This window comes from Parus major, chromosome 4A, assembly GCF_001522545.3.
Source record: "Parus major isolate Abel chromosome 4A, Parus_major1.1, whole genome shotgun sequence".
NCBI classification, from domain to species: Eukaryota; Metazoa; Chordata; class Aves; order Passeriformes; family Paridae; genus Parus; species Parus major.
Genome location: NC_031772.1, coordinates 6414881 through 6441371, shown reverse-complemented (window position 1 = coordinate 6441371; position 26491 = coordinate 6414881). Strand labels below are relative to the sequence as shown.

General features: G+C 47.1%; 1 protein-coding gene across 3 annotated transcripts; it reads left to right on the top strand.

The window, feature by feature from the left end:
- Window positions 1-164: 164 nt before the first annotated feature.
- HEPH (hephaestin) lies at window positions 165-26258 on the top strand. Of its 3 annotated transcripts, none has more exons than XM_015626678.3 (21): window positions 165-247; window positions 3286-3482; window positions 5574-5818; window positions 6308-6520; window positions 7095-7274; window positions 7615-7869; window positions 8369-8537; window positions 9708-9847; window positions 10645-10776; window positions 10941-11152; window positions 12649-12799; window positions 13110-13322; window positions 13669-13873; window positions 14114-14253; window positions 15154-15285; window positions 16165-16271; window positions 16989-17214; window positions 18496-18635; window positions 19000-19162; window positions 19866-19898; window positions 21433-21743. In XM_015626678.3, exons 2-21 carry the CDS (start codon window positions 3322-3324, stop codon window positions 21675-21677), a joined length of 3462 nt encoding a protein of 1153 aa, XP_015482164.1. In that variant the 5' UTR covers window positions 165-247; window positions 3286-3321; the 3' UTR covers window positions 21678-21743. The 3 variants fall into 3 exon arrangements, with proteins under 3 accessions (XP_015482164.1, XP_015482166.1, XP_015482167.1); XM_015626680.3 differs by lacking the exon at window positions 165-247 and adding an exon at window positions 473-590 and having other exon boundaries at window positions 21433-26258; XM_015626681.1 differs by lacking the exons at window positions 165-247; window positions 3286-3482 and having other exon boundaries at window positions 6337-6520.
- The last annotated feature ends 233 nt before the right edge of the window (window positions 26259-26491 follow it).

The following is a 26491-nucleotide window of genomic DNA, read 5'->3' as shown; positions in this document are numbered from 1 at the left end:
GGACGGGCCGCGCGGGGCCGCGCGACGCAGCGAGGGGCGGGGCCGGCGCGCGGAGCGGCCGCTGATTGGCGGGAGCCGCCAGACCCCGCCCCTCGCCCCGGCGGCCGCGAGCGTGACTCTTGTTGTGCTCCCGGGGGAGCGCGCGGCCGCGTGACGTCACCGCACGCATTTAAAGGGGCCGCGACCGCCGCCCCGGTCGGTCCCTGGGGAGCGCTCTCCCGGTGCCGCCGCCGGTCCCGCCCAACAGGTGGGTGCCGCTGGCCCCCTGCCGCAGCTCTGTCCCCCCCCGCCTTCCCGAGGCTCTCCGCACCGAGCCCTGGGCGGGGCGGGCAGGTGCACAGCACGGATCGGGCTCCGAGGCGCGGCTCGGCTGAGGCGCGGCGGGGCCGAGGCGCTCCCGCAGGTGCGGGGCGGAGCAGCCTGGCCCGCCCTGTGGGCGGGAGCGGGCGCGGTCGGCGCTGCGGGGCCGGGCTGGGCTCGGGCTCGGTCAGCCCGCGGAGGAAGCGTCCCTTTGTCCCTCCCGGGCCGGTCCCCGCCGGCGCTCCCGCGTCCCGCTCTGCAGCCCCGCCGCGTCGCCTCCCGCTCCGCACGTAAGGGATGAGCCGTCCGTCCTTCTGCCTTCCTTCTGTGCTTTCCCCTCGCTCTCGGGCTGTGATTTCCCTGTAGTTGGGTGTCGGGGAATATCCATGCATCGTCCGCCTGGATCAAATGGGAGTTGGATCCCACCAACCTGCCTGAAATCTGATTTCGTTCATTCGTGATTCCTGTGCTGTCGGGGACCCGGTAAAGGACAGTCGTGGGGGAGGATTCTGTTGTAAAGTACAAGGTTCAGGGATGGATGTAATATAAAACTTGGGTTGGCTTTGGTTTTCTTTCTTTCTTTCTTTTTTTTTTTTTTTTTTTTTTTACTTAATCAAGGCAAATATTAATGTGAAAGAAAAATGTAAAAAAAACTTTTGATAGGAATTTAGCTACTTTCACCTTGCACTAATCGAGTAACTAAATGGTGATTAGTTACTGTCAAGGGTGTGAGCACAGAGACTCTGTGTCATCTGCTACATCTCCCTTCAGGGATATTTCTTGCTGTTCCCTAGAATTACCCCAGAGGTGTGTGCGAGGTTGTGGTCAACTCCAAGCAGAGTCCAGGTGGGACTCTTGGAAAGCCTCGGGAAGGCTGTCCCAAGGACTTGTCCTTGACTCTTCAGTGGCAGAGGCCAGCACGGAGTGGCTGTGTGTGACTGCCCTGCCCTGCCGGGCGCCGTGCGGGGGCTCGGAGCGGTGAGCAGCGGCTCTGCCACGGCGGGATTGTCTCCAAGGGCAGGTTTCACTCCCAGCCTTGAGAGCCGCTGTTCTCCCGTGCTGTGGTACTGCCTGCACATCACGGAGATGAGAGCACACAAAGAGCAGCCTGCCCCGGCTGCCGGCGCTCCCGGGCCTTGAGGAGGCCGCCCTGTGCTCAGGAAGCTCCCGCGAACTTTGCCCTGAGCTGACACGAAGGCCGCAGCTTGGGCTGAGTCAGGAGCATCCCGCTGCCCTTCCCTCGGGGTGTGTGTTGGCAGGGTGGCAGCTCTCAGGCTGAGGACGGGTGCTGCTGTTTCTTTCCACATTGCTGTCAGCACTGCCTTTTGCTGGTCTGTGTGAAACGGCGCAGGTATGGCTTTCCAAACTCCTTCCTTTGAGTCGGCGTTGGCACAGAGGGAATCAAAAAGGGTATTTTACCTCCCTGTGAACAGCAGCAGGGAATAAATCTGCAACTGAGTGGTGTGTAGGGGTGGGCATGAGCCAGCGTGCTGCTGTTGTTCCCACACTGCTGAAGGTGCTTTGAAGGGGCTGTTCTGTATCTGAGTTTTATCAGCTGTATTACCAGGAGCTTCTGAAGGGGACTGGCTGCTGGAGCCACTGGAGCAGAGATATACTGTGTTGATCTCAGATTTAGAGATTCCTACAGCTTCCTTCTGAGAAAGGAGGGAAAAAAGGTATCTCGAAACTTTGTCCAATTTAATGACTAATTTGAAACAGCAATACTTGGTTATCATTAGCTTCTGAGAATAGCACAGCATGTTTGGAAATCAAGAAGAGAAGATTTGGAAGATGTTTAGTCCATTGCCATATGCTGGGGTTGAATCATGTCTGTTGGGTATTAGATGTTAGAAGAGGTTTCAAAGCAGCTCTGTGTGACGCTGTGCTGACTGAAAGCTCACAGAATATCCAGTTTTGCTGTGGGCAAACCTTATACATTCATGTTGCTGTTACAAAGACAGTAAGAATAAATAATGACAGTCTATGAAAAACTTTGCCTCAGTGCTGTGTCACCATCCTTTTCTGTATGAAAAGGAGAACTGATTCTTCTGAGTTTTCTTGCTAGGTCACATTTCTCATTCTCTTGCTTTCTGTTTCTCTCTGCTATTCTGAGTTGCTGTTATGTGTCTCAAGAGCTGTATCTCAGCATCTTGGTTAGGTGTGGTTTGTTTGTTGGCTACATCCAGCTTTGTTAAGGGTCTCATTGTGTGAGAACTTTTGTAGTCATTTTCATGTGATTTCTAAATGCAGTTTAATCCTTCCTTATCTTTTGGTGTAATTCTACTGCCCCATATTGCATCAGCTTCTCCTTCACACAGGCTCATTTCTTTGAGCCTGTATTCACACAACTGTATTTGATTTTAGACAGTTTCCCCAACTTCTTCCCAACTCTCTTAAGAGTATTTCTAATGCTTATTGCTAACAAGCTTGGTGTCAACTGGAAGTTTTATGAGTAAGCTACTTATTGATCAAAATCATGGGGAAAAAATGGAACAGAAAGGAAAAACCTTGTGCAGCCTATTTGAGATGTACTCCTATATTACCGATAGCTGCTTCCTAAGAGCCATCTTTAGAAAAGTTAAAATTTAAAATTACTTCATAGCGTCTAAACTGTACTTTCTAAGGTGACTTAGAATAGAGGGATCTTGGTGACAGTCTACAATATACAGATACTTGCTCAGAACTATTTCCTTGAGCTTTGTATGTGGCCCTGTAAGATGATTTGGAATGTGAGCAGTAGTGAAAAAAAGGGTTAATTAAACTATTATGAGAGCTGCACATTTGGTACTGGGGACTCATTTACCGAAGCATGCTCTCCGTACACCTTGTGTGCCAATTTTGTTACAGAGTAATTTCCTTCTTTAATATTTGAGTAATGATCCCCTTAGTACTTACACCTGATTTCTTCATACTCTCTCAAAATGTCCAGCACCTTCAAACCAAATGGTCATATTCTGTTTCATTCTTTTTGTGTTTCCCACATAGGTGTAGCTTCCAAAAACGCCTTCCCTGTAGGCTGCGATGGGATCAGTCTGGTGGTTGCTGCTCTGCATCCCTGTGCTGTCACCCACGTTTGCTGGGGGTGTCACCCGAGTCTATTACCTGGGGATCCATGAGGTGAACTGGAACTATGCTCCAACGGGGAGGAACGTGCTCGCTAACCAGAGTATCGCACAAAACTGGTACGTTGGCTTCTAGCAGAATTTAGTCTGGGGCTGGCTTTAAGCTGTCATTTGATGTGTAATTTAATGAAAGTATTTTGGGGCATCTGAGCAAGCAAGAGACACACTCCCGTAGATTGTGATCTTTATGAGCTTAATGTTTAACTTGTTTTATGCTCCTGTGGTAAAACCCGTGTCAGTGGGAAAAGGGATGGTTAGTCTGGAGAGTCCAGAGCCCATACACTAGAGAGAAGTGTACGGAGAACAAACATGGAACAGAAAATAGAGCAGATATAGAACAGATAGTTCTAAAATTGCCCAGATTTTGCAATACTCTACCCTGGAGTTTCATTTTGCTTAGTTCCAGCTGGTGATCAGCCTGTTTATCCTGAAGCATGTTGACTTTTCATCTTTATATAAATGACTTCACAGAGCCAGCTTGTTTTTGTTTCAGTGGAATTTCAAGCCTTAGACTTAATGGGACTTCCTGCATGGGATTTTAGGGGCTGTTTGAAAAACAGTTTTGTTTTTCTTGCAACAGTAAATCTGGAAACTGCAATAATTGGTTTGAGTTACTACACAAACAGTGTTTTGGGTTTAGCTTTCAAAACCTCAAACCTTTTTCTTTGGTCAGTGTTTTTTTTGTGTGTGTGGTTTGTTTTGTTTTTTAAAAGGTTTCCATAGCATTTTAAAGGCATTTGTGCTTTTTTTCCTTGCCTTCATTTTCTGTGGCAAATAACTGGTATTTTTTAACCTGCTCTCCATAGTAGCTAACACTCAGGTTCAGATAGCTCCTTCAGAAGCAGCACAGTGGGAACAGGAAGGGTGTGCAGAAACATCAAGGTCTGACAGTTTTTCTCTGGAAAGAAGTGATTTTCAGTCTGTTCTGTGAAGATGCTGTGTAGATGTAAATAAGTTCACAGGAAACACCCAGAATTCGGGGTTAATAAAGACTCCTAAAGTGATAATGAATGTAGTGGATTTTGTTTGGTTTCTCTCATAATACATGAAGAGAAGAGAATGAAATTCAGGACAATGGAACTTAAAAGCAATTTAAAAACTGTTGTCACTGCAAACAGTTAGTTAATGGGACCTATTTGTGCAATGATTACAGAAATGAAACTGCTGGCAATTAGGAAGGGATGACATGTTGATATGATTGATAGAGATAGCAAATAATTTCAAGGATTTTTTTTTTGTTGGGAAGAAGTGGACTGTGTGGGGGAAAAGAGGCACATCTGTAAAACAAAGTGTGAATTATCTTAAAATCTTTGCTGATAATGGCTGCAGGGATGCCTTGGCAAAGGGCTGAACTCTGGATTGGATAGCCAGAGCCAAGCCCTGCCTCTTTTTGAATGATGAGGACAATGCTTAATATTTGGGTCTCCACTGTTCATTCTCTGAGATGTGCAGTAGAGTTTCCCTCCCTTCCAGGGCTGCTCTGTTGCTGTGGGTGATCAATCCAAAGGGAGAAGTGAGGGGAGTGACCTTGGCTCTCATTTAGGCTGGTTCCACTAATACCTGGACTGTGATTCATCTCTTATCTATTAAGAATTACCCATAAAGAGCAAATATGCTCATGAGTTAAACTTTAGTACTTGTATGAGGTTTTAACTCTGGAAGCTGGTTATATGCTGACTATGTTCCTGCCTGACTCGTCTGCCACTCTGGAAGGAATTTGGAAACTGTTAAGTAGAAGATCGTCTTTCAGACTTCAAATTTTGGCCAGAGAGCTCAGGACTCCACTCTACCTGTCTTGTAATTTAGCTAGAAATGCCACAAAGGAACTGAAGTGAGTTTTGAAGAGCCCAGTGAAGGCTGAAGGAAGCATGAGAGGGGTTGTCCCAGTGACACCCACATGGGATTGTCTGGGAAGCACTGTCCTTCCCATTTCTTGTTTGCAGGGCACAGGCCAAGGTTCACTTTTTGTCTGTTGGTGAAGAGCTGGGGTTGAGGTCGTGGCCATGTGTGGCTGGCTTAGAGCATCCCATCTAATGCCAAAGTTTTTGGCTGCACCCTGGAAAGTGGAGTGTCACCATCACTCTGCTGCAGTATTGACCAGCTGTTGTGTATAATGATGACTCATAGTGCCTTTCCTTTTGAACTCAACAGCCAGGCCTCAGCATTCCTGCAGTCTGGGAAAGACAGGGTGGGAAGCACGTACAAGAAATCTGTCTATAAGCAATACACGGACTCCACGTACACCACTGAGATCCCCAAACCTGTCTGGCTGGGCTTCCTTGGGCCTGTCATCCGAGCAGAAGTGGGGGATACCATTCAAGTGCACCTAAAAAATTTTGCTACTCGACCGTATACAATCCATCCTCATGGTGTTTTCTACAAAAAGGACTCTGAAGGTAAATGAGCTACTGCCATCATGGAGACAGATTTTTCTCACTGGTAATTTAGGAGTATGCATGGAGGAGAACTGTCCATAAAGCCCCAGCTGGAAAGCAACTGCCTTTGGGTGTTTGGTGAAGACACTAGGTGTTGGGGCATGGGTCGTGGGGCTGGAGTCCTGACTTGGGCCCAGGTTTATTGATTTTAGAACCTCCAAAGCACTGATCAGTTCTAGAGATTGTAGAAAGACTGTCTGTGGGGGCACAGTGCAGAATGGAAGGCAAAGCAGCACTAGGCAGAATGGAAGTAATCCTGCTGACTCTGTGCTGTCCTGTTTACTGGGCAAGTTGCCTTACAGTGGCTCTGTGCCTCAGTGCCTTTTTGAGGAAGTGATGATTAAACACTATTTCAGCCTTGGGATGGTGAGTCTCAGTTCAGTTTAAGGTTACATGTGTGGGCATCTTGGCTCTTCTTGAATGGATGTTGTGATTGCTCAATTGTTCTAGGATCCCTGTATCCTGATATGTCCCCCCAGGATCAGAAGAAGGATGATGCTGTTTTCCCAGGAAGGAATTACACCTATACTTGGACTGTCCCTGAAGATCACAGTCCAACTGATGATGACCCAAACTGCTTGACCTGGATCTACCACTCTCATATTGATGCACCAAGGGACATTGCATCTGGATTAATTGGGCCTTTACTTACATGCAAAACAGGTAAAAACACCAAGAGAAAGCAGCTGAGGCCTGCAGCTCCATAATGTAAAGGTCTTGTGGTGACATGAACAAGGATAGGATGTGAGGATACTCTGGTGTGCAGCTCCCAGCTTCAGGGGGAAACACAGCTTGGTTATAGAGGACAGTACCAGGGTTCTAGCTGGATTCTGGTCATTGCATTGCCATTATCCCTTAGTGGTTGGGCAAGTGAGCTCTTAAGCCTCTTGATCCAAGAGAGCTGCTTGAATCCCTGTTAAAAGTAAGATTCTTGTCCAAGATCTAGTTTGTGTATGAAAAACATGGTGACTGGCTGGTTTCAGCAGGAGTGAGAAGACTGAAGGCGTTGAAGTTGAGGCCTGCAGGGGCAGAGATGCTTGGGAGAGAGATCTGTATTGGCAGGGATATATTGGAGAAGTGTGAGCTCACCACTCTGTGATGAGCTGTGAGGATGGTGGAAAAGCATCTGTCTCCAGCTCATGTGACAAGACTTACTCTGCTAGTGTGGTTCTGATCTCTTGCCTGATGTATGATTTTCTGCATAAGTGATTTTTTTCATTCATTCCTCTCACCTCAGGAATTCTGACTGGAAGCTCTCAGAGACGTGGGGATGTTGATGTTGATTTCTTTCTGATGTTCAGTGTGGTGGATGAGAACCTAAGCTGGTACTTGGATGAGAACATTGCATCATTCTGCACAGATCCTGGCTCTGTAGACAAAGAAGATGAGGAATTTCAGGAGAGCAACAAAATGCATGGTCAGTGTCACCTCTGTGAGGCCACGGTGTCTGCCAAGACACTCAGGAGTGTCAGTGCTCCAGGATCTGCTCTGAGATCATGTGCTTAGCAAATAATATCTCAGACAGGGCAATGACTCCAGAAAATGGAAGCATTGTTTAGGTTTTATCTTTGGCGTGGGTGAGCTTTTATAACCTTCGTTTTATGAACGAGCTGTGGAGCTGGGCTCTCCAAAGCAGAAGAGGAGGAGGAGGAGTTCTGTTAGTTCCATCCTCCTATCGTGTCTGTGCTGTCACCTGCTGACAGGAGCTCTGAAGGCCCCTTTCCTGCTCTCTAATTTTGGCTTGCTTGGTTTTGCAGCTATTAATGGTTATGTGTTTGGCAACCTTCCTGAGCTGAAGATGTGTGCTGGGGATTCTGTTTCATGGTACCTCTTCGGGATGGGCAATGAAATTGATGTTCACACAGCCTACTTCCATGGAGAGACACTCAAAATCCGGGGCCACAGGACAGATGTGGCCAGCCTCTTCCCAGCCACTTTTGTTACAGCAGATATGATCCCCAGGAACCCTGGGAGATGGCTGCTGAGCTGCCAGGTCAATGATCACATACAAGGTAAGGCAGAGGGTGGAATATGTCCTGGACTCTGTGTCCTCTGTTTTTGATGTACGTGATGTACAGTGTGGTTGGGAACAGTGCCTTGGACATGAAAAATGTCCTCAGATGAGTGGATGATGCCTTGTCTTGTAAAAATTGGAGTGGGCTGGTAACTGATGTGGAGGGCAGCTTTGGTGGGGCTAACTTGTACCATGGTGTGATGTTTGGTATAGCTGAAAGCTGAGATGAGGCAGTGCCTTAAGAGCTCTGGTCCCTGTAAGAGGCACTTGCATGATAGATCTGAGGACAGCAGAACACTCTAGTTACTCTCTGTCCATAATTCCATAGCATGCAATATCTAAGATTTGAAGTTCTGCTCACAAAACTCCTTGCTTTGGTCACTTGCTTTCTCCCATCTGTGGGAGGATATCCATTTGGGACAGCAGAGAGAAGGTGAGACTGCCCATTCTGCTGGCTGGAGGGGCTAAGTGAGTGTCCACCTTCATGTCTTGGACAGCTGGGATGGGGGCACTCTATGAAGTCCGGCCCTGTTCTCGGCAAGCTGCGGCGCCCAGCCTGGGTGGGAGAGTTCGGAAGTACTACATTGCTGCCAAGGAGGTGCAGTGGGACTACGGACCCGCGGGCTTCGACCGCATCAGTGGGAAGCAGCTCAGTGACACAGACAGGTAAGTGAGAGGTTGCTGGGCTTTGGGCAGTGTTTGGGGAGTCTGGCCTGTGTCAGCAAAGCTGCTCAGGAAAATGTGGAATTTCTTTTTTTTTTTTCAAAATCCATGCCTGCTGCACAGGTGGGGTACACTTCCTGGGAAGGCAAATCACCCCATCTAGAAAGGGAGGCTGCTGTAACTGGACTGCACCAAGAGCAGTACAGGTACCTTGGGGCTTTCCCATGAGAGTGCTGTGTGGCACAGCTGTACCCACAAGCAGCAGAAAGTCCCAGCAGATGTGCAATGTGAGCTGCCACATTTGTCTCTGGGCTTCATTTCTTTTTGCTGTGCCTAACCTAGGAACAGATTGATCTGTTTGAAAAATGATTCAAAAAGCCCCTGGTGCAGCAGACACAGGGTGGCAGAGCTGGCCTGCAGATGGGCCTCAGGCTGATGTTGCTGCAGGAAGCAATTTCTAGGAAATCAGATACAAGGACTTGGATGGCAGCCCTCCATCCCATGGTCAGGTGACTGGGATAGCAGTTGAGAGACTTTCCATTCAGTCTTTGGCTAACTGAAAGAGAGATTCTTCTCCTTCCACAGAGATCACTTCCCTTCCCTGGTAACCTGTTGGAGAGGATACACCTTATTCAGATGGAGAAGAGAAAATGTAGAGTGGTTAATTATTTACCCAATGCCATTCAGCAGGCCTTGCAGACCTTAGACCTGTCAGCTGCCCTTGTAACTGCACTGCCTCTCCTGCAAGGCTTGTTACTTATATTTGGTGAGGGTGGTAGTGGAGGAAATAAATACCTTTACAGCTGTTTATTTTAGTTGTGACTGGGGCTGTCCTGTCTCCAGCTTCTGAAGAGGTCAGAGTTCTAGCACTGCTTTCTCACTGACTGCACTGCAGTTTTGTTCATTCCTTCACACATCTTGTGTAGTGATGCTGATCACACCTGGGAGAGGGCTGTGTGCTACAAGTGCTCCCTGAACACACAGGTGTGTTCTGTGAGTCTGTAAGGGAAAAAAATCTCTGCAGAGTCAAAGCTGTGCTTGTTCCAAACTAGAGGTGCTCTTCTTGTCTGAAATACTGCTTGATTTGGAGATGCTGATGGCCTTGCCAGCTGGAGGAGGAGAACAGGGCTGATTTTTCTATCACATGACCTGACATTTGCTTTTTGCATTTAGTCCTGCTGAGGAGTATTTCAAACGTAGCCTCTACCGAATTGGGGGTGTCTATTGGAAGGCAAAGTATGTGGAATATACTGATGAGAGCTTCCGTGAGGAAAAGCAGCAATCAAAAGAAGAGAAACACCTTGGAATACTTGGTAAGAATCATCCAGGAACACAAATCCTCTGTCAGTGTCTGTGAGAAGGATGCTGATGCTGGGAGTGCCAGGTGGCTGTACCTCCCTGATCATTTTGAAGGGCAGAGAGGGGCATAAGAGGTGCTTCACACCAGTCACATCTGAGAGCAAAGGGAACAGGCCAAGGCGAATGGGTGGTTAAATGGATAGAATCACTTCAGGGGTCATTCTGAAGGTGTTCCAGCAGTAAGGGACACAGTGTAGTATGTGTGACTAGAGCTAAACAGATCACAGCAATAGCTCCTGGTTATGTGGTTTTGACTGAACTGATTCGAGCATGCTGCAAACCTCTGTTCTCACAGAGAGCTTTCTCTCCTGAGCCTTTACCATGCTTGGGGGGACAGCATGGTAAAGGCTCATAGCTCCTCTCTGGCTTGCTGGGTCGTGGGCTTGGAGCATCTCACACCTCTGAGGCACATGTTCTGGGTAGCTGAGGGGACATTACATAGGTGGGGGAGAGACATGGGCCTATCCTGAGGGCATTCCAGCACATCTGGCTGGTCTGTCACTTCCCTGTGTGTGTGAAGGCATGATGCCTCTCTGAGTTCTGAGTTTTCTTGTGGACCCAAACTGTTTTCAGACAATCCTTGCCAGCTCCTGCTCCCCTTGAGTTCCCTTCAGCAGCAACAAGGCCGGGCTATCTGCTGCCTCTCATCTTTGGCCCTACAGCTTGGGGGAAGGTGCCCTGTCTGCTTTGGTTTGCTTAATGGCCTGGGGAAGTGCTCTGTTGTTGATGTACTCTATTTGCTATATTCTAGGTCCAGTGATCAAAGCTGAAGTTGGAGACACCATCCTGGTGACATTTTTTAACAAAGCCTCCTGGCCCTTCAGCATCCATCCACATGGAGTGTCCTATGGGAAGGCATCGGAAGGGATGTGGTACCATGATGGTTGGTGGATCCCTTTTCTTGAGTACAGCCCTGTCACCCTTCAGAGGTGCTGGGTGTTTGGTTGACACCAATGAAGCAAAGCCTGCTCTGAAAGTAGCTGGTGAGAAGGTGTAACCAAGTTTGAGCAGGGACTCAGGAGTAACCCTGTAATCCCTGTTTTAAAGGCCTGTCCCAGAGTGGGGTTTCTGTGGTGCCACTGCACAACTTCACGTACCGCTGGACTGTGCCAAGGCACGTGGGGCCCACGTCCAGCGACCCTCCCTGCCTCACCTGGATGTACAGCTCAGCTGCCAATCCTGTCAAAGACTCCAGCTCAGGCTTAGTGGGGCCTCTGCTCATCTGCAAGTCAGGCACTTTGGATGACAACAACAAGCAGGTAAAAGGGTTTTCCTGCCTCGTTCCTACCAGGTTTTTGCTTTCATATAGAGAAAGGAAGCATCAGCAAAACATTAGGGAGCATATTAAAAACAAATATACAGTAATGTAAGTCCAGGAGAGTAAAATCAAAGCCTTGTTATTGGCCCAGTTAATGATGGTACAGCTGGTGTCCAGGTCTTGCTGGGAAAGGCCAGTAGTGTTCTGGGCTCTCAAGAGCTGCCCTCAAAACAGTTCCTGAGCTCTGCTTTTAATTCACAGACAAACTTGGCTGAACAGCTGTACCTTGGAACAGTTACCTTATAGGTAGCTTGTCCTGAGGCTTGTGTAGCAGGCTGCTTTCAGAGAGGCATGTGGAATAGTCCTTTCAGTCCCAGAAACACTGAAAAGACATTTTTGCTTACAGGTGTTCTGTTTGGGTGATACAATGCTTTGAGGTTTGGGTGAGCCTCATTTATTCTGCCAGACAAGTTAACTTCCAAGCAGAGCTGGCTACAAAAAGGCATGTGAAAATCTATGTCAGTCTTAGGCTTTTGATGGAGAGGTGAAACCTGAAGGGCAGACAGAACTTCCTCTTGGAATTTCACACAGGAATAGTCTATTCCTGTCAGTAAATCTAGGGAAGACAGTAAATTGATATCCCTGGGGAGGTACCAGACCCCAGAGCCTTCCTAGGGGAGCTCACATCCAGTGGGGGCAGCGTGAGATTAAATTAGGAGTACAGAAGAAATGAACATGCTACCCAGGGTGAAAATGTGGATCTGCTGAGCAGAGAGGATTGTGAATACATACAACCCTCAAGGTGAAGGAGTTGTGATAACGATAAATATGGGCAGGTATTGGAAGGGTATAATCAACAGAGACAGAGCTTTGTAATTGTAAGACAGGGGAAAATCACCTGGGGTGGCAATTCTGGCTTCACAATCTCAGGCAAACCTTTAATGAATGCTTAATTGTGGAAGGTGCATGGCCACTCTGCTCCATGTGCTGCAGCCTGGGAATTGCTCACCTTCTCAGCAGGCTGGATGGACACCATCACAATGTTCTTTCAGTGGGGAAACACCATGCTTTGGAATGCATTTCCTAGGAGAATTAACACTCTCAAGGATTTAGGGTAATTAAAAAATCCCCAATCCAGGCCTGTGATAGGAGGCAGGAGGGCATGGTGTGGTCATCATCCTGCCTGGTGTCTGGGCTCTGGTCTTGGGTCTAGTTTGGACAGACACCTTAGGTGTGAGGGAGGAAAGGGGCACTGACTTCTTGGCCTTGTCTGAGTTTTGTTCATTTTATTCATGTGAAATATCATGGAAAATGCACAAGTGGTGCCTTTTGTGAAATAAGAGGAATGTTCAGCATGAGTAAAGAGACAGAGTCTTGTCCTTCAATAAGCCATGTTTTAAAATAAAGGGAAATACAAGCACCAAGCAAAACAGTTTTAACTCTAAGAATAGCTAATTGTCACATTTTAAAAGTTAACAGCCATCATTGTAATTATAGAAAGGGATCGACAAAGAATTTTATCTTCTCTTCAACGTGTTTGACGAGAACCTCAGCTGGTATTTAAATGCCAACATAAAATACTACTTGAGGATGGAAGAGACATCTGTCAAAAAGGATGATGGCTTTGAGGAATCCAACAGGATGCATGGTATGGTTGGCTGCTGCTCTATGACAGCAGGGATGAACCTGCAAAGCATGGGCTGATGTTCACCTAAAAGGCTGAGCTGGGGGCTGGAAGGGCTGTGTGGTGTTGGCCTGGAATCAAGCCAGGCTGGAGGCACCAGGTGAGACATGGACAAGCAGCACAGCTGTCTGGAGAAGTGTGCTCTCAGTGTATTCAGGGGTGAATTACAAACAAGTTACCCTTTTTCTGACTGGCAGGCCTGTCCTACAAGGTGTATGCTCAAAATCTCCTGGCTGACACCTACCTGAACAGTTAATTGCTTTCTCCCTTCCAGCCATCAATGGACTTATGTTTGGTAACTTGCCTGGGCTGGACGTGTGTGAAGGAGACAAAGTGTCCTGGCACCTCCTGGGCTTGGGCAGCGAAGCAGATGTCCACGGAGCTGTGTTTCAGGGAAACACCGTGCAGATGAACGGGATGCGGAGAGACTCAACCAGTCTGTTTCCCCACACGTTTGCCACTGCTTTCATGCAGCCTGATAACAGTGGTGAGTGCCTGCACAGCTGACAGGGCAGATGGAAGAGTCTCCCTTTGTGGGATTTGCTCCTGTGGCAGATTCTCTAGCGTGCTAGGAACTCTTACAGGGTGAGCTGTGCTACAGGTGCTTATTGTGTAAGAAAGCTTCCTGAGATGATTTTTCTGTAGGACTTTGTTGTACCATTCCTGCTCAATTTCTCCACTGACTCCTTTTAACCTTGGCCTGTGCTAACCAAGCTCCCTAAGCACCACAGAGATACACCAAGCACACACTGACACCCGGTCGGTCGGGGAAGGAGCCGTTTCCTGGAATCTTCAAAAGCAGCTGATCTCCTTATTCATCCTGCCTCCCTCAGGGACTTTTGAGATCTACTGCCAGACAAGCAATCACTACCAGTCTGGGATGAGGCAACAGTATGTTGTTTCCAAGTGTGGAAAGCCGGGCACTGCCCATCGCTACACGGGAGTGCGGACGTTCTACATCGCAGCGGAGGAGGTGGTGTGGGACTACGCACCCGACCGCAGCTGGGAGCGGGAACGACACAACCACTCTGCACAGAGGTACAGCCCACCTTCTTGGGAAGCCTTTGGCAGCGTCCCAGCAGACCCTGGTGGAGCCTGTTGGGTGTCTTGGCCACCCTGTAACCTGGTGCATATGCTGGTGGTGCTGCTGATAGGGGCGCAGCGCTCCACGTCATTGCAGCCCAAGCTGGCTCTGGGAAGCCCCTTCAACTTGTGAACCCCAGTTGTTTTTCTCCCATGAGGTTTTGGTTAACTCAGCACTCATTCTGCATTTCTCAGCTACGCTGATGTGTTTCTGAGCAACGAGAATGGACTGCTTGGCTCCAGGTACAAGAAAGCAGTTTACAGGGAGTACACGGACGGCACTTTCCAAACCCCAAAGACCAGGATAAATGGTGATGAACACCTAGGGATACTGGGTAAGAATGTGAGCAGAGGGTTCACCTTCCTATCACACAGCAGTGGGACTGGGGCTCTGAAGCTGCAGTGTCTCATAGCTGTAAGCTGAAGGCTCACTGGGTATTTAGGAATCTGCTGTGTATGTAAGTGCAGAGAAACTTGGTCTGTCTCCTACTCACATCTGCCACCTTAGAGATAGCAGCTAGAAGAGTCCTGTGCACAGCTTGTAGGAAAGCCTGGGCTTTTTCACTTGCCTTTGCACCTGTGTTCTGTCATGGCTTGGGCAAAGCATGTTTCACAGCTGCATTTCTCTGGCTGTGGGACAGAAACAGTCACTGACTTCTAGAGAGAGGTCTGAGAAATAGAGGGGTGAATCTGTAGCTATGAGAAATGCTGCTGGGGCAAATGCAGGCAGACTTGGGAAGTGGAGGAGCATTTTACACTGACTAGTGGAGGTCTGTGGAGACAGAACTGTGTTATGATCCCAAGGCTGTAAGTGGTGTCAGGGCTGCCATGCTGAGGCAGCATCTGCCACTCAAAATAGGCTGCAGCTCTGATTTGTGACACTGTCAGGCTCAGTTGAATATTACCACATTTTTTGAAACCAATAGCAAGGGGTGATCAACATGTGACATTTAGCACAACAGTACTCAGAAATCAAGCCTTAGCTGTGCTGGGCCCAGTTAAGATGTGTAACCACCTTCATTGTCCTCATTGTGAAAATCAGACCAGTTTCCTAAGACTTGGATTGGGAATGACATCCAATTCTTTTTTTGGGAGGTAGTGATGAGGAAGGGGAAAATCATAAATATTATAGAGTAATATTTCTGGGGAGAAGATGTTGAGAGAGGGGTGGGAATATCCCAGGAGATGTGCTGATGGATTTTGCTGGTCTCAGAGTACACTCTTCCTGTCTCAAGGCCCTTTTCTGTGGGCGGAAGTGGGTGATATTCTCAACATCGTGTTCAAGAACAACGCCTCACGACCCTACTCTATCCATGCACATGGGGTGCTGGAGCAGCAGCCTGGACATCCTCAAGTGGCAAACCCTGGTAGGTCCCTGTCTCTAGCAGAATTCCTGTGTGAGCTCACGCAGCTGATTTTATCCCAGAGCCAGACTGGTTTCCTTAAGCAGCCTCAGATGTCCTGGTTTTGTTACAGTAGAGTGCTGGAATTGAGCAGTAGCTGGTCTTTCAGGTCCAGCAGAGTTTTAGTGATACCATTTGTGTGGGGATGGCAGCCATCTGGGACATGTGTAGGACATTCTTCTGTGTGCAGCCTTATCCCTGAGTGTGGTCCCTCTGTGGGAAGGGGAGGGTGATGGCAGGTGACAGCTCAGCTGGTCCTGAGATGGCAGAGCCTCTTCTTTGGGATGCATGAGCACAATAGTGTGAAACAGGAGAAACACACAATTGCTTGCTGGGATCTGACTGAAATGGCCACTTTGTCTCATGATTCAGATGCCAGTGTATTTAATTTTTGGTCCCCTCCAGCTTGCCCCAACTGTCAAAGCCACAGTCAGGCTGTTAACCAGTTTCTGTCTTTGTGGAATGGGCTGCTAATCTAAAAAAAGGGTAATTTTAAACCCTGGTTTGAATCAGCATCACAAATTCACTTCAAAGAGAAGAAAGATTATCCTAAACTTCATGTGAATGAGCTTCCATGGTCATTTCCATGGTCAGGTCCAGTGTTGAAAGCTGCAGATAAACCTGCATTGTTCTGGTACCAGACAGTGTTTACATCCTGTGACCCCTCTCTTGCTCTGAGAGGGGAGCTTCCATCCTGCCTTGTGTTTGGGGAAGGCAGATGCAGTATCTGGCAAATGCAGAATTGAATTTGGGCTTTGGAGACGTGATTTTCTTTTTCCATTTGGTTTTGCTGCCTAGTGAGTGGGTGTGTCAGCTGGTGTATGGTGCTGTTCTGTCCCTCAGGTGACATTGTGACATACCGATGGGAAGTTCCTGAGAGATCTGGTCCAGGGCCAAATGATTCAGCCTGTGTTCCTTGGGTCTACTACTCTGCTGTGGACCCAGTAAAGGTAAAATAACCAGAAAAACTTAATTAGACCAATTTTTTACTCTCTTTAGAAAACAATGTGTGTTGGGTACAATTTAGAGATTGGCCCAGCCAAGAGGTGGAAGAATCACCTGGTAACATGTCCAGTCTTCTCCTTGGCAAGGAAATCATCTGAATTTGTCCTGATGTCTGTCCTTGTTCTTGCCTAACAAGCCTTCATGAAACAATTCCAGTTGCTACTAACCTTCCTCCAGTTATTTCTAGGCTATGAGAACATCTCCCATGATGGTCATGATTTCTACTGGTGAGAGCCAGTAAGGGCAGAAATTGTCCAAAATGAACCTCATGAATAAAGCAGGCAGATTTGACCATTGCTAGAAGTGTCATAGCACTGATTTCACAGGGCAGCAACCTGGAGGATCCTGCAATAAACCATTGCATTCAACCCAGAAATAATGGCCTTTTTATCTCAAGTTGCAGATGTTTTTGCAGTCACTGAGTGGAAAATACTTTGTACCATCCATATTTATGACTTTTGGATTTGCATTTATAAGAGCACGTACAGTTCCTGTTCCTGTGCTTCAGTGGCTGATGCTCTCCAACAAGAATACTTGTGTGGCAGCACTGGTTGTTTTAAGTGGGGTGATGTGGGAATAGAAAATGATTGCTGAAAGGCAAAGAACTGTGCATGAGAGGGTGAGAAGGTCCTTGCCTCAGAGCTCTCCTTCCTTCTGATTAGGATATGTACAGTGGGCTGATCGGGCCCCTGAAGGTGTGCCGCAGAGGGGCCCTGCAGTCCAGTGGGACCAGGAAGGATGTAAAGAGGGAGTTTGCTCTGCTCTTCCTGGTTTTTGATGAAAATCAGTCCTGGTACTTGGAGGAGAATGTGGAACGTTTCAGTAAGGGAAATCACAAGGAGATCAACCTGCTGGATGAGACATTTGTGGAAAGCAACAAAATGCACGGTAATGTTGGTGTTGATTCTGCAACCTCTCTAGGTAGGGAGGTCTGACTTGTGGTGAATGTCCTCATCCTTTACCATTATCAGTGGCACAAACAGAATTAAACTGTCTGTTCTCAATATTACAGCACACCTACAGCACAAATCTTTGATCTGCAGTGAAGGCTGATCATTGTGGCTGTTCCTGTAAGGAGGAATAGCAACATCCTGACCAGAGAGGTTAATCTCTAATGTGTCTGAGTGACTCAGAAAAGGAAATGAAATTAAGCATGAAATTAACTTGTCAGACAAATTTAATTCTGTTTGTCTCAGGGACCATCAGAATATATTAGACATCAAATTAATTTTCAGAGCTATGTGGCTGCAAGATGTGGCTCAGTTTTAGCTGTTTTAGGTTATTTCTACCATAGAAGGATGAACACATTTGTTTAAATTAGTGTGTTATTTATGTTAGTCTCTCTCCATATTATACCCTCAGCAAAACAGGTCCCTTGGCAGTTGTGGGGATAAGAATACTGAGGTGCTGCATTTTGTGTACTCTAATTACTACTGGTTTTGTATGGGAGAGGTAAAGCCTCTCCAAATACACCTCCATGAAGATGTAATTGTTAACCCAATGTTACAGCTAGCAGAACCAGCATGCTGAAGTTGGATACTTGTTTTAGGGTACACAGAGTACCCAGGGCATACCTGGGAGTAAAAACCTGGTGCTCTGCCCTCAGATCCTGCCTCTTTCCAACTTATTCCCTCTGTTGTCATCTGCATGTGCAGTCACAGCGGGATTTCTTCCAGCTGTGCTACTTGAGAGGTAAAGCCCTGCCATGCAGGGATTTTAAAGGTGGTTGGAATGAGATGTGTGTGGCCAGCCTGAGGCACAGCACCAGGGGGCTGCCCACTGGCAGGAATTACCCCTTTTCAATGTCCATCAAGGAAATTGCTCAGACATATATATGTATGTAGGTATATACGTTTCTCCATCCCTGGGCTGAAAATGCCATTTTTATGCATTTTGACTTCTAGAAGCAACCACTTCTGATGGCTAACTGCAGGCTCTCAGCAAAGGTAGTTTTTGAGATTTATTTGAGCTGAGCTACAGCATGGCCTTGAGTGCAAGAATGGATAAATAGCTGAGCTGGGGGGACCATCCTGTGGGGGACACTAACTCCTGATACACTGGGTTTTGTATGAGCTTTGTAGCCTTCAATTTTCTGCCTTCCTCTGAGGAAGTGCAGCACCAATTTGATTTCACTAACAGCCTTTTCCCCTCTGTGTTATTCCTGCACAGCAATCAATGGCAGGCTCTATGCCACCTTGCCTGGGCTGACCATGAACCAGGGAGAGAGGGTGGACTGGTACCTGCTGGGAATGGGTCATGAGGTTGATGTCCACACAGTCCATTTTCATGCTGAGACTTTCATATACAAGGTAAGAAGATCTGCTGATGGTAAAGCAGATACTGACCACTGATATCAGCACTTTTACTTGACTCTGTATTTGAATGTCTTTTAATGATTCTGAAGCTTCACCCAGCTAGGAAAAGGATGTGGTTTTACACATCCCAGTCTGACTCTGAGCCTCCATTGTGCTGAGATGTCCATCTTAATCCTTGTTAGGGTTAGGCATTGTCAGATTGTTTTCTTTACCAGCTGCAGTCCTGGAGCTGCTTTTTGAAAACTTTGGGGTTTTTTGATCATTAAAAAGCTGAAGTGGTCCCCAGCAGCACTGGCAGAATTTTCTTTCTGAGAAGATGCAGTGAGCACTGCAGCTAATGGCCTCCCTTTTCTGACAGAATGGCAAAAGCTACAGAGCAGATGTTGTGGATCTGTTCCCTGGGACCTTTGAAATGGTGGAGATGCTGGTTGGGAACCCTGGGACATGGCTGCTTCACTGCCACGTGTCTGACCATATCCATGCTGGGATGGAGATCCTCTTCACTGTCCTGCCTAGAGGAGGTAGGGAGCTGTCACTGTAAAACATCCAGCAGCATTTCCTGCCATTGCTGTGAAATTCTGAGTGTTTGTATCTCAACTCTCTTACATACTATAAAAAAACAGTTAATGGAGCAGATAATATACTTAAGTGTTATTAAATTATTATGCTCCCTTTAAATATGGTAATACCTGGAGTTGGAGTTAAAAACAAATTGTTTTCTGGAGTTTACATTGCCTATGTTATTCTGAGCTTGATTTTTAGCCTGTGTCTGAATTGCCATGTTCAACTCTCAGCCAGTAATTGCTCTTTCTGAGAGCTGGATGGTGCTCAGAGGTGAGTGACTCTCAGTACTGGATTTGCCTGCAGTGGGGGCCACATGGTGATGTGGTTTTAGATGTATTTCCAAAATAGTGAATGCCCAGTGTTTCAGCTGTGAGTGACCAGCACCTGCCCACTGTCAGGGCCATCTCTGTTTCTGTCTCAGCACTTTCCTTTTGAAGCCTGGAAAGGGTTGTGCACTGGAACTGGGACTGCCTCTGAAGTAGGTGATTCAAAAATTCTCTTGTCTCATGTAGAGAGGGAAAACATGGACAGGACAAAGGACAGCCTGCTAGTCCTGAAAACCATGCTGCCTTTGGATCTGATCCTTGCCAGATGTGCCCTGTTCTGGTCTTTGCCTGCTCAGCCCAACAGCTTCTCACCCTCCTTTTTGTTTTCTTTCAGAGTCAGAGCTGGAAGACTTGACTGCCACCCCAGGTAGGGTGTGTACAGCACTGCCAAACCCTGTCTGTGGGAAGGGGGGAGGGCAGATCCCTGAGCAGCACAGAGGTTTGGAGGGAGGAACACACACAGCACCCACAGCTTCTACTCTGCCAGCCTGGCAGTGCCTCAGTGCAAGGCCCTGCTTCAGGAGATAACTGGGAGGGCACCAGTCTGTCCTCTGGTGATAGGAATAAGGAAGTTGGGCTGGTTAGGCTTGTTTGGCTGAGGTGGAAAAAGTTAGTGACCTCACACCCTGTTGTGCCTGCTATGTATGGATTCAGATTCAGAGTATGAGCTTAGGTTCTGGCAGAGATTTGGAGCAGGGTGCCTGGGATGGGTTGTCCTCCCTCTTTGGACGGTCAATGACCTTGTGTTTAGGGAAGTTTCACAATCATCTCTACAAGCTGAAGGGATGGAGTCAGCATGTAAACAAGCACATCTGCCTTCTGCTCTGATATTCCCCCGAGGAAAGAGCCCAAGCACGTGCCTGGAGTTTTTTGGGCGTTGTAAAGAACAGATGTGAGAAGCCATTTGGTTGTGACCAGCACAGGGAGGAGGGGAGTATGATCCCTTTGAAATTTTTTGTGGTAGTGAGTAGTGTACTGGTGGTTTATTTTTCTGGTTTTTCATCTCTCTTCACAACTCCATTTTTCAGCTGCCGTGAGGAAATTCAGCTGAGCTGATTTTAGAGCCAGTTCAGGCCAGCTACAAATGCAGCCACCTACCTACAGCTCAGCAGGCTTTCTCCACTGTTATTTTAGTAATTTTCTCCCCAACATTTTCCTCACTCAAAATGGGCAAACCAGAAGAGGAGTAGGAAATAAGTGAGAGCAGTAGTGGCAATATTAAATAATCTGGTTTTATAGCAAGTGCAGATATCAGCTGGTGTGTGCTCACCAGGCAGATACCTTGGCCAAGCAGACTGAAACCTTGCTGAGCAGACAGCCCCTTTTCTCAAGAGGTGGCTGCTGCCTCTGTGGAGACACAAGCAAGCTCAGGATCTTGGTGGCTCACCATGGGCATGGCTGAGTGAGTACATTCAGTGGTGTGCAGGACAGCAGCCAGGGGCACAGGGAACGTGCACTGGGGGAACTTGCAGCAGCCCCAGCCTGGACATGTTCTCATCTCTGGGCTGGGGACAGCAGTGGCTGATTGGGGTGGACAGCTGTGAGACACTGACAGGTTCTGGGGTGGAGCAGGTTAGGGAAGGACCCTTCCATCTCAAATCTGTGTGGGCTCAGGGATGAGGGTCTGACACTGAATGGCACTGGGGTCTCCTTTGAATCATTGAATCATTAAGATTGGAAAAGACCTCTAATGTCATTGAGTCCAACATTTACTCAGCATTGTCATGTCTACCACTGAAATTTGTCTCTAAGCTCCATATCTATACATCTTTTGAATGTTTGAATGGGATGGTGATTCTACTACTTGGCTTTCTTTAATGCAACTTTGTCACATTTCTTGCAACCTTTTAATTCTGGTATTGCTGGCTCTTGTTGAAGATACCTCTCTGTTTGTCTCTCAGGGTTGCCGCTTGAGGATGAGGATGAGTCCCAGAGGCTGATTCTTTTTGGATCTAAGGTGACCCAAGAGCAGATAGAGGCCACAGTCATCTCTCTGGCTGTTGTAGGAGTCCTGCTGCTCCTGGCTGCTGGTGTCCTCTTGGGAGCAGTCATCCATCTCGAGAGGCAAAGGAGGTTACGACGCAATCGGAGATCCATCCTGGATGACAGCTTCAAACTCATGTCTCAAAAGAATTCTGGTCTCTGAAAGCCATGTACAAACATTGGGCTGTGTGCTTGGAGCAGGGGCTGGATCCTTCCCACAGCAAAGATTTTGGGGCATCATTTCAATTGTGCACTGAGAAGGGAAAGCTGGAGCCCTGACCTCTTCATATATTCTCCTGAGCCCTCTGTAAAGAAAATCCAGGAGAGATCCAAGGACCCTTTGAACTGACTGAAGACAAGTAATGATTAAAAAAGGTTCTTCTGGAATACTCTTCCTCCCCAAGGAAGAGAATGGACATTTTCTTATCTCCAGAACAGCTCCAATTGGTCTTTCCTAGCAGAATAGCTTAGGCCAGATTCCAGTCTTGCTCCATTGCCAGAAGTGAGTTGGGACTTGTTTGCCAAGTAACTGTGAACTATTAAAGTAATTAATTTGAGGGAGAGGAAGATATAATTTTCAGTTTTGTGAATCAATGAAGAATACAGAAAAAAGATTGTTAAGTTAGAGTTGGATTGCTGTTTTTAATGAGTAAGTGGGCAGACACAAATTCAGGGCACTGGATACCACTGTGAGAACCCCATCCAGGACCATGATGAGCTGTGCCTCACTGTCAGCCTTGCTGTGAACACATCCTTTTGTTCTTTGCTGGGGGCAAAACTGGGGCTGGGTGGTGGGACCAGAGTTCTGTAGCTGTGGTAGCTGTCTTCCATCATCAGCTGTGCCCACACACAGCACCACACCATCATCCTGTGTGTGCCCACACATCCCACAGTCCCATCGCCCTGTGGGTCAAGTACCGAGCCCTTCCCTGTGTCCAGCTCCCTCCCCTGAATCCCCATTACTCAAATGGCTGCAGGTTAGTGCTTCCATATTTCTGTGCCTGGTTTAAAAATGGAAAAAGCATAAAAGCGATTTGTTCTGGGTGGCTTTCAGAGGCAATTAAAGGAGCTAAGTGGCTCTAATTACAAGAGACTGCTGCGGGCTCCTTAGGTATAACAGCACCATTTTCTTCAGAACAGTGGTTATCACATACTTAATCATGTTCAATTCATATCAAGCCCCTGCATATTTCTAGCTGCCTTTTCCTTTGGCAGTGAGGACAAAGCTCATTATTTTTCTTTCATTATACTTCATTAAGCCTGGTGAGGGGCAGGAGGGCTGTTGAATACTCTGAATATGGATGATCCTTGCTCAGATTCAAGCCTGCTTCAGTTGCTAATGCAAACCAGAGGTTTCCAAACCCATCAGTTGTAGGGAATTTTAGAGGCTATGGTATGAGAAATAAGAATGAAGAAAGAAGTCTTTATTTTTTCCCCCTTGACTTGTTAAAAAATAGATCAAAAATGTTTTGGGTGTGCATTTAAACTAAAGAGTGAGTTTAAATGTATTCCCTTGCTTCAGGGAAGCAGAACAGGGAAATTGCCCTTCCTGTAGCTCTGCAGCCTGGTTCCAGACTGGGCTTTAGGTGCTGGCCCCAAGCAGGACAGCAGAGGGCTAGGAGCTGGATTTCATACATTCCATAAACAGCAGGCTGCCAAAATCCCTCCAATGTAAGGTTTTTTTGGGCCAAGTGGAGCATCAGTGGCAGAGGTCTCCTCTCCAGCAGGGGTTGTGAGGAGCTCTGGGGGAAGGCTCTGGAGAAGCCTGTGCTGTGAGGGTTTTGTCCTGTGAGCACCAATTCCTTCTCAAACTGGGAAAACTCAAGGGAAAGCTTTGGACAAAACAGAAACAGATGATTTTTCTAGAACCTTCTAGAAAAATTGTAGCAAACTGACAAAGCAGTTTATCAGCAAATTCACAACTGCATATAAGCAGGACTCAGCTCTCCCAGCCAGTGTAAATGTGAGGAGGAGGAGGAGAGATAACAGACTCACAGAATATTCTGAGTTGGAAGGGACCTACAAGGATCACAGAGTGTTTTTTGGGTGAATGGCCCATACAGGGATTGAACCCTCACCCCTGGCATTATTAGCACCATGCTCTGACCAGCTGAGCTAGTCCAATAAACCTCCACCATAAACCCACCACACTTTAACCCACCCTGCCAGTATGAGTTCAGAACAGCTTTACTGCCATGGAAGACCAAGTGTTTCAGCTTTTGTGTGGGATAAATGTAAGAAGCAGTTACTGCTTCTGTTGTAATCACTTCAGGTAGTGCTTTCTGTCTGCAGTTTGAACACTGTCCTTCCTAGACCCTCATTAGCTGTGATGACATTTTCCAAAGTTGACCCAGATGATCACTCACCTCTTTGAAGCCTTCCAGGCTATCTCAGGTGACAGCAACAGAAGGTTGCTTGTTACACTGCAGCAGCTGGCTGTTTGCAGCAGGGCTGGGGTGGGATTCCTGTGCTGTCACCCTGCTCAGTGATGGGCAGGCAGCCCTGCCCTCAACCATGGCCATGTGGCTCATCCTCCTGCTGACTCCCACTCCAGCTGCATGGGAGATGTGTGAGGCAAAAGCTTTTTTGGTTGTGCATGTGGAAATAAAAAAAACTGTCCTTTTTTCTCTAAACACAAAAATGAGTGTGGAATTAACCTGTGGCACTCCATAAAACAACTGACACTGTTAATTGTCAGTGAAAGGGTTTGCTGGGCTCTCAACAATTGTGCAACCTCTAATTTTGAAGTAAATTGCTTGGTGATGCAGACTGGCCATGCAGGATGTTTGCAATTTTGTTGGCATGGCAAACTATAGGAGTGATAGCAAATCTGGAGTTATGTGCTTATAGGCTGCCTGGGGAGAGGAATTCAGGCACAACAGCTGCCAGAACAAGGGGATCTGCAAGGTAAAAATCAGAGCATGGATCTGAGCAGAAGAGAAAGCTGAATCTGATTTATTAATCTATGGCATCTGGGATATGGGATGTACAAATAAGGCAGTGTACACACATGAGGTACCAGACCTGCTGCAGCACTTGTCTTGGAAACAATCAATGAATTCAGTCACAGACTGTTCTGGGATGTGAGAAGAGCAGGACTGGGCATGTGACTGATCAAACAGCTGTTGCTGAAATTAACATTTATAGTGTTAAAAATCAAAGATAGCCTGTCTTGGAAATCAATTTGTTTGTTAATTTGCTCTTATTTTGGGGAAAGTAAATCTGTTGCTCACCAGGTGCTTTATAAACCAGATGTCCTTTGGTGTTCTTGAGAAAACAGGCTTCATTCTGCATTCTTTAACTGTGGGAAGGATGGGCAAGATGAAACAGTAACCTGTCCCTGAAGAGACACAATGAAACAGTAAAGGAGTTCAGCGTGTTGGGAGAAGGTGTGGGCTAAGAACTTGCTGTGTAAGAGACAGTTCAGTGTGTGCTGTGCATGTCTGGTAGGCACAGGAGAGAGAAATACTCTCTTACTCAGTTTTATCAAGTATAACAAAGAAATTATGTCTTACTTTGTGTATGTCAATATGGGAAGCTTCCCAATCTGTCACTGTAAGGAACTGACAGAAAATCCTACCTGTAGGACCTTCCTACTGGATCCTTATTTTTCATATTTAGGGGTTTTATCTTCCAAGGAAAGCTTTCTTCTTCAGAGGCAAGTGAAGAGCAGACATCTTTGGGTCAGTCTGACCTGCTTTGTGAGAAGCAAACAGGCACAAAGCAAAGCTGAGGATGGTAGTGAGCAGAGTGTGTCCCTGCCTGGCCGTGGGCTCCTGCTGCTGGAGGCTGTGCTGGGATGGCAGTGGCTGTGTGAGGGAATGGGGTCGGCAGCGAGACAGTTCTATTCCCCATGTCACTGCCAAATGCAGGAAGGTCTTAAGCAAAACATAAAATATGGGAGAGGCCACTGGTGTGGGCACCAGTCCCTCCAGGTTTGGTGTTTCCTGCCAGTCCGTTTGAAAACTTCCAGGTCATTGCACTTTGGAGTCAGTGGGGTGAGGGATGCACAGCCAGATTTGGATGGCCTTATCAAAACTGATATCAAATCTTGTACAAGGCTGAGCATGAGCAGTGTGACCAATCCAATTTGCAGACTCTCAGTTTGTTAAACATCAAAAAAACACACGGAGTGAGAGCAGCATGGGTGTGAGGAGGTGGCTGGTGGGCTGGTGAGCCCTGCAGTGCTCCAGCAGGGCCAGAAGAGCTTGTTAGTGCTGCATTGAGCTGAAACAATCTTCAGCCTCCTTTCATCAATACTCTGTGAATATACAACTCAGTAGGTTACAGCTGGCATGTGACCCCAGAAAACTTCCTTTCTGCTTCATTTTATCAGTGCAAAAGAAATATCTTTTATTGGGAAGAGCTGCTGTTTGATTTCTCTGTTCCATGGTCCAGATGTTCAAGATAGTCCTGCTATAAACCTGTGTATAGATGTTCATGGGTACAAGCACATTTTTGCACCAACCCAGTGGATAATACCTTATTCCAAGGGCTGTACAACCCCAAGGGAGGGGTCCTGATGCCCACTGCCAGCCCTGGAGCAGTGCCTGGCTCCTGTCCCGCACCAAGGTCTGGTCACACACTTACACATGTAGCTCTGTGCAAAGCTGAGCAGTTCAAACCATTTGCCACTGCTGAAGGCATGTCATGCCTTAAAGTTGTAATCTCTTGTTTCACAAAAAAAAAGACAATGCACATTTCATGACTGCAAGATTTTGCTTCAGTAAAGCTGAAACAGGCATTCCAGCTCTACTTTCTGAATATCTGAGGGAAATTTGTTTCAAAACTACCCCCTTTCTTTTGAAAAGTCTTCACAATGGGAAATGGAAATTATTCTTTCAGTTCACAAAGCTGTTTTGATGTGACCAGAATGATTAATTTTATTTTCACAAGGTATGACTGAAACTATGAAAAAAAAATGTATATCAACCTTTTAGACTGGGACTAGAGCCTACAGTAACTGAAGTTTGAGTT

Bases quoted from the DNA above. Each gene is read 5' to 3' on its own strand.
- HEPH (XM_015626680.3), top strand. From the start codon at position 3,322: ATGGGATCAGTCTGGTGGTTGCTGCTCTGCATCCCTGTGCTGTCACCC. The intron at 7,275-7,614 runs GTCAGTGTCACC...TTGGTTTTGCAG, and splicing joins GGAGAGCAACAAAATGCATG to CTATTAATGGTTATGTGTTT. The intron at 14,254-15,153 runs GTAAGAATGTGA...TCCTGTCTCAAG, and splicing joins TGAACACCTAGGGATACTGG to GCCCTTTTCTGTGGGCGGAA.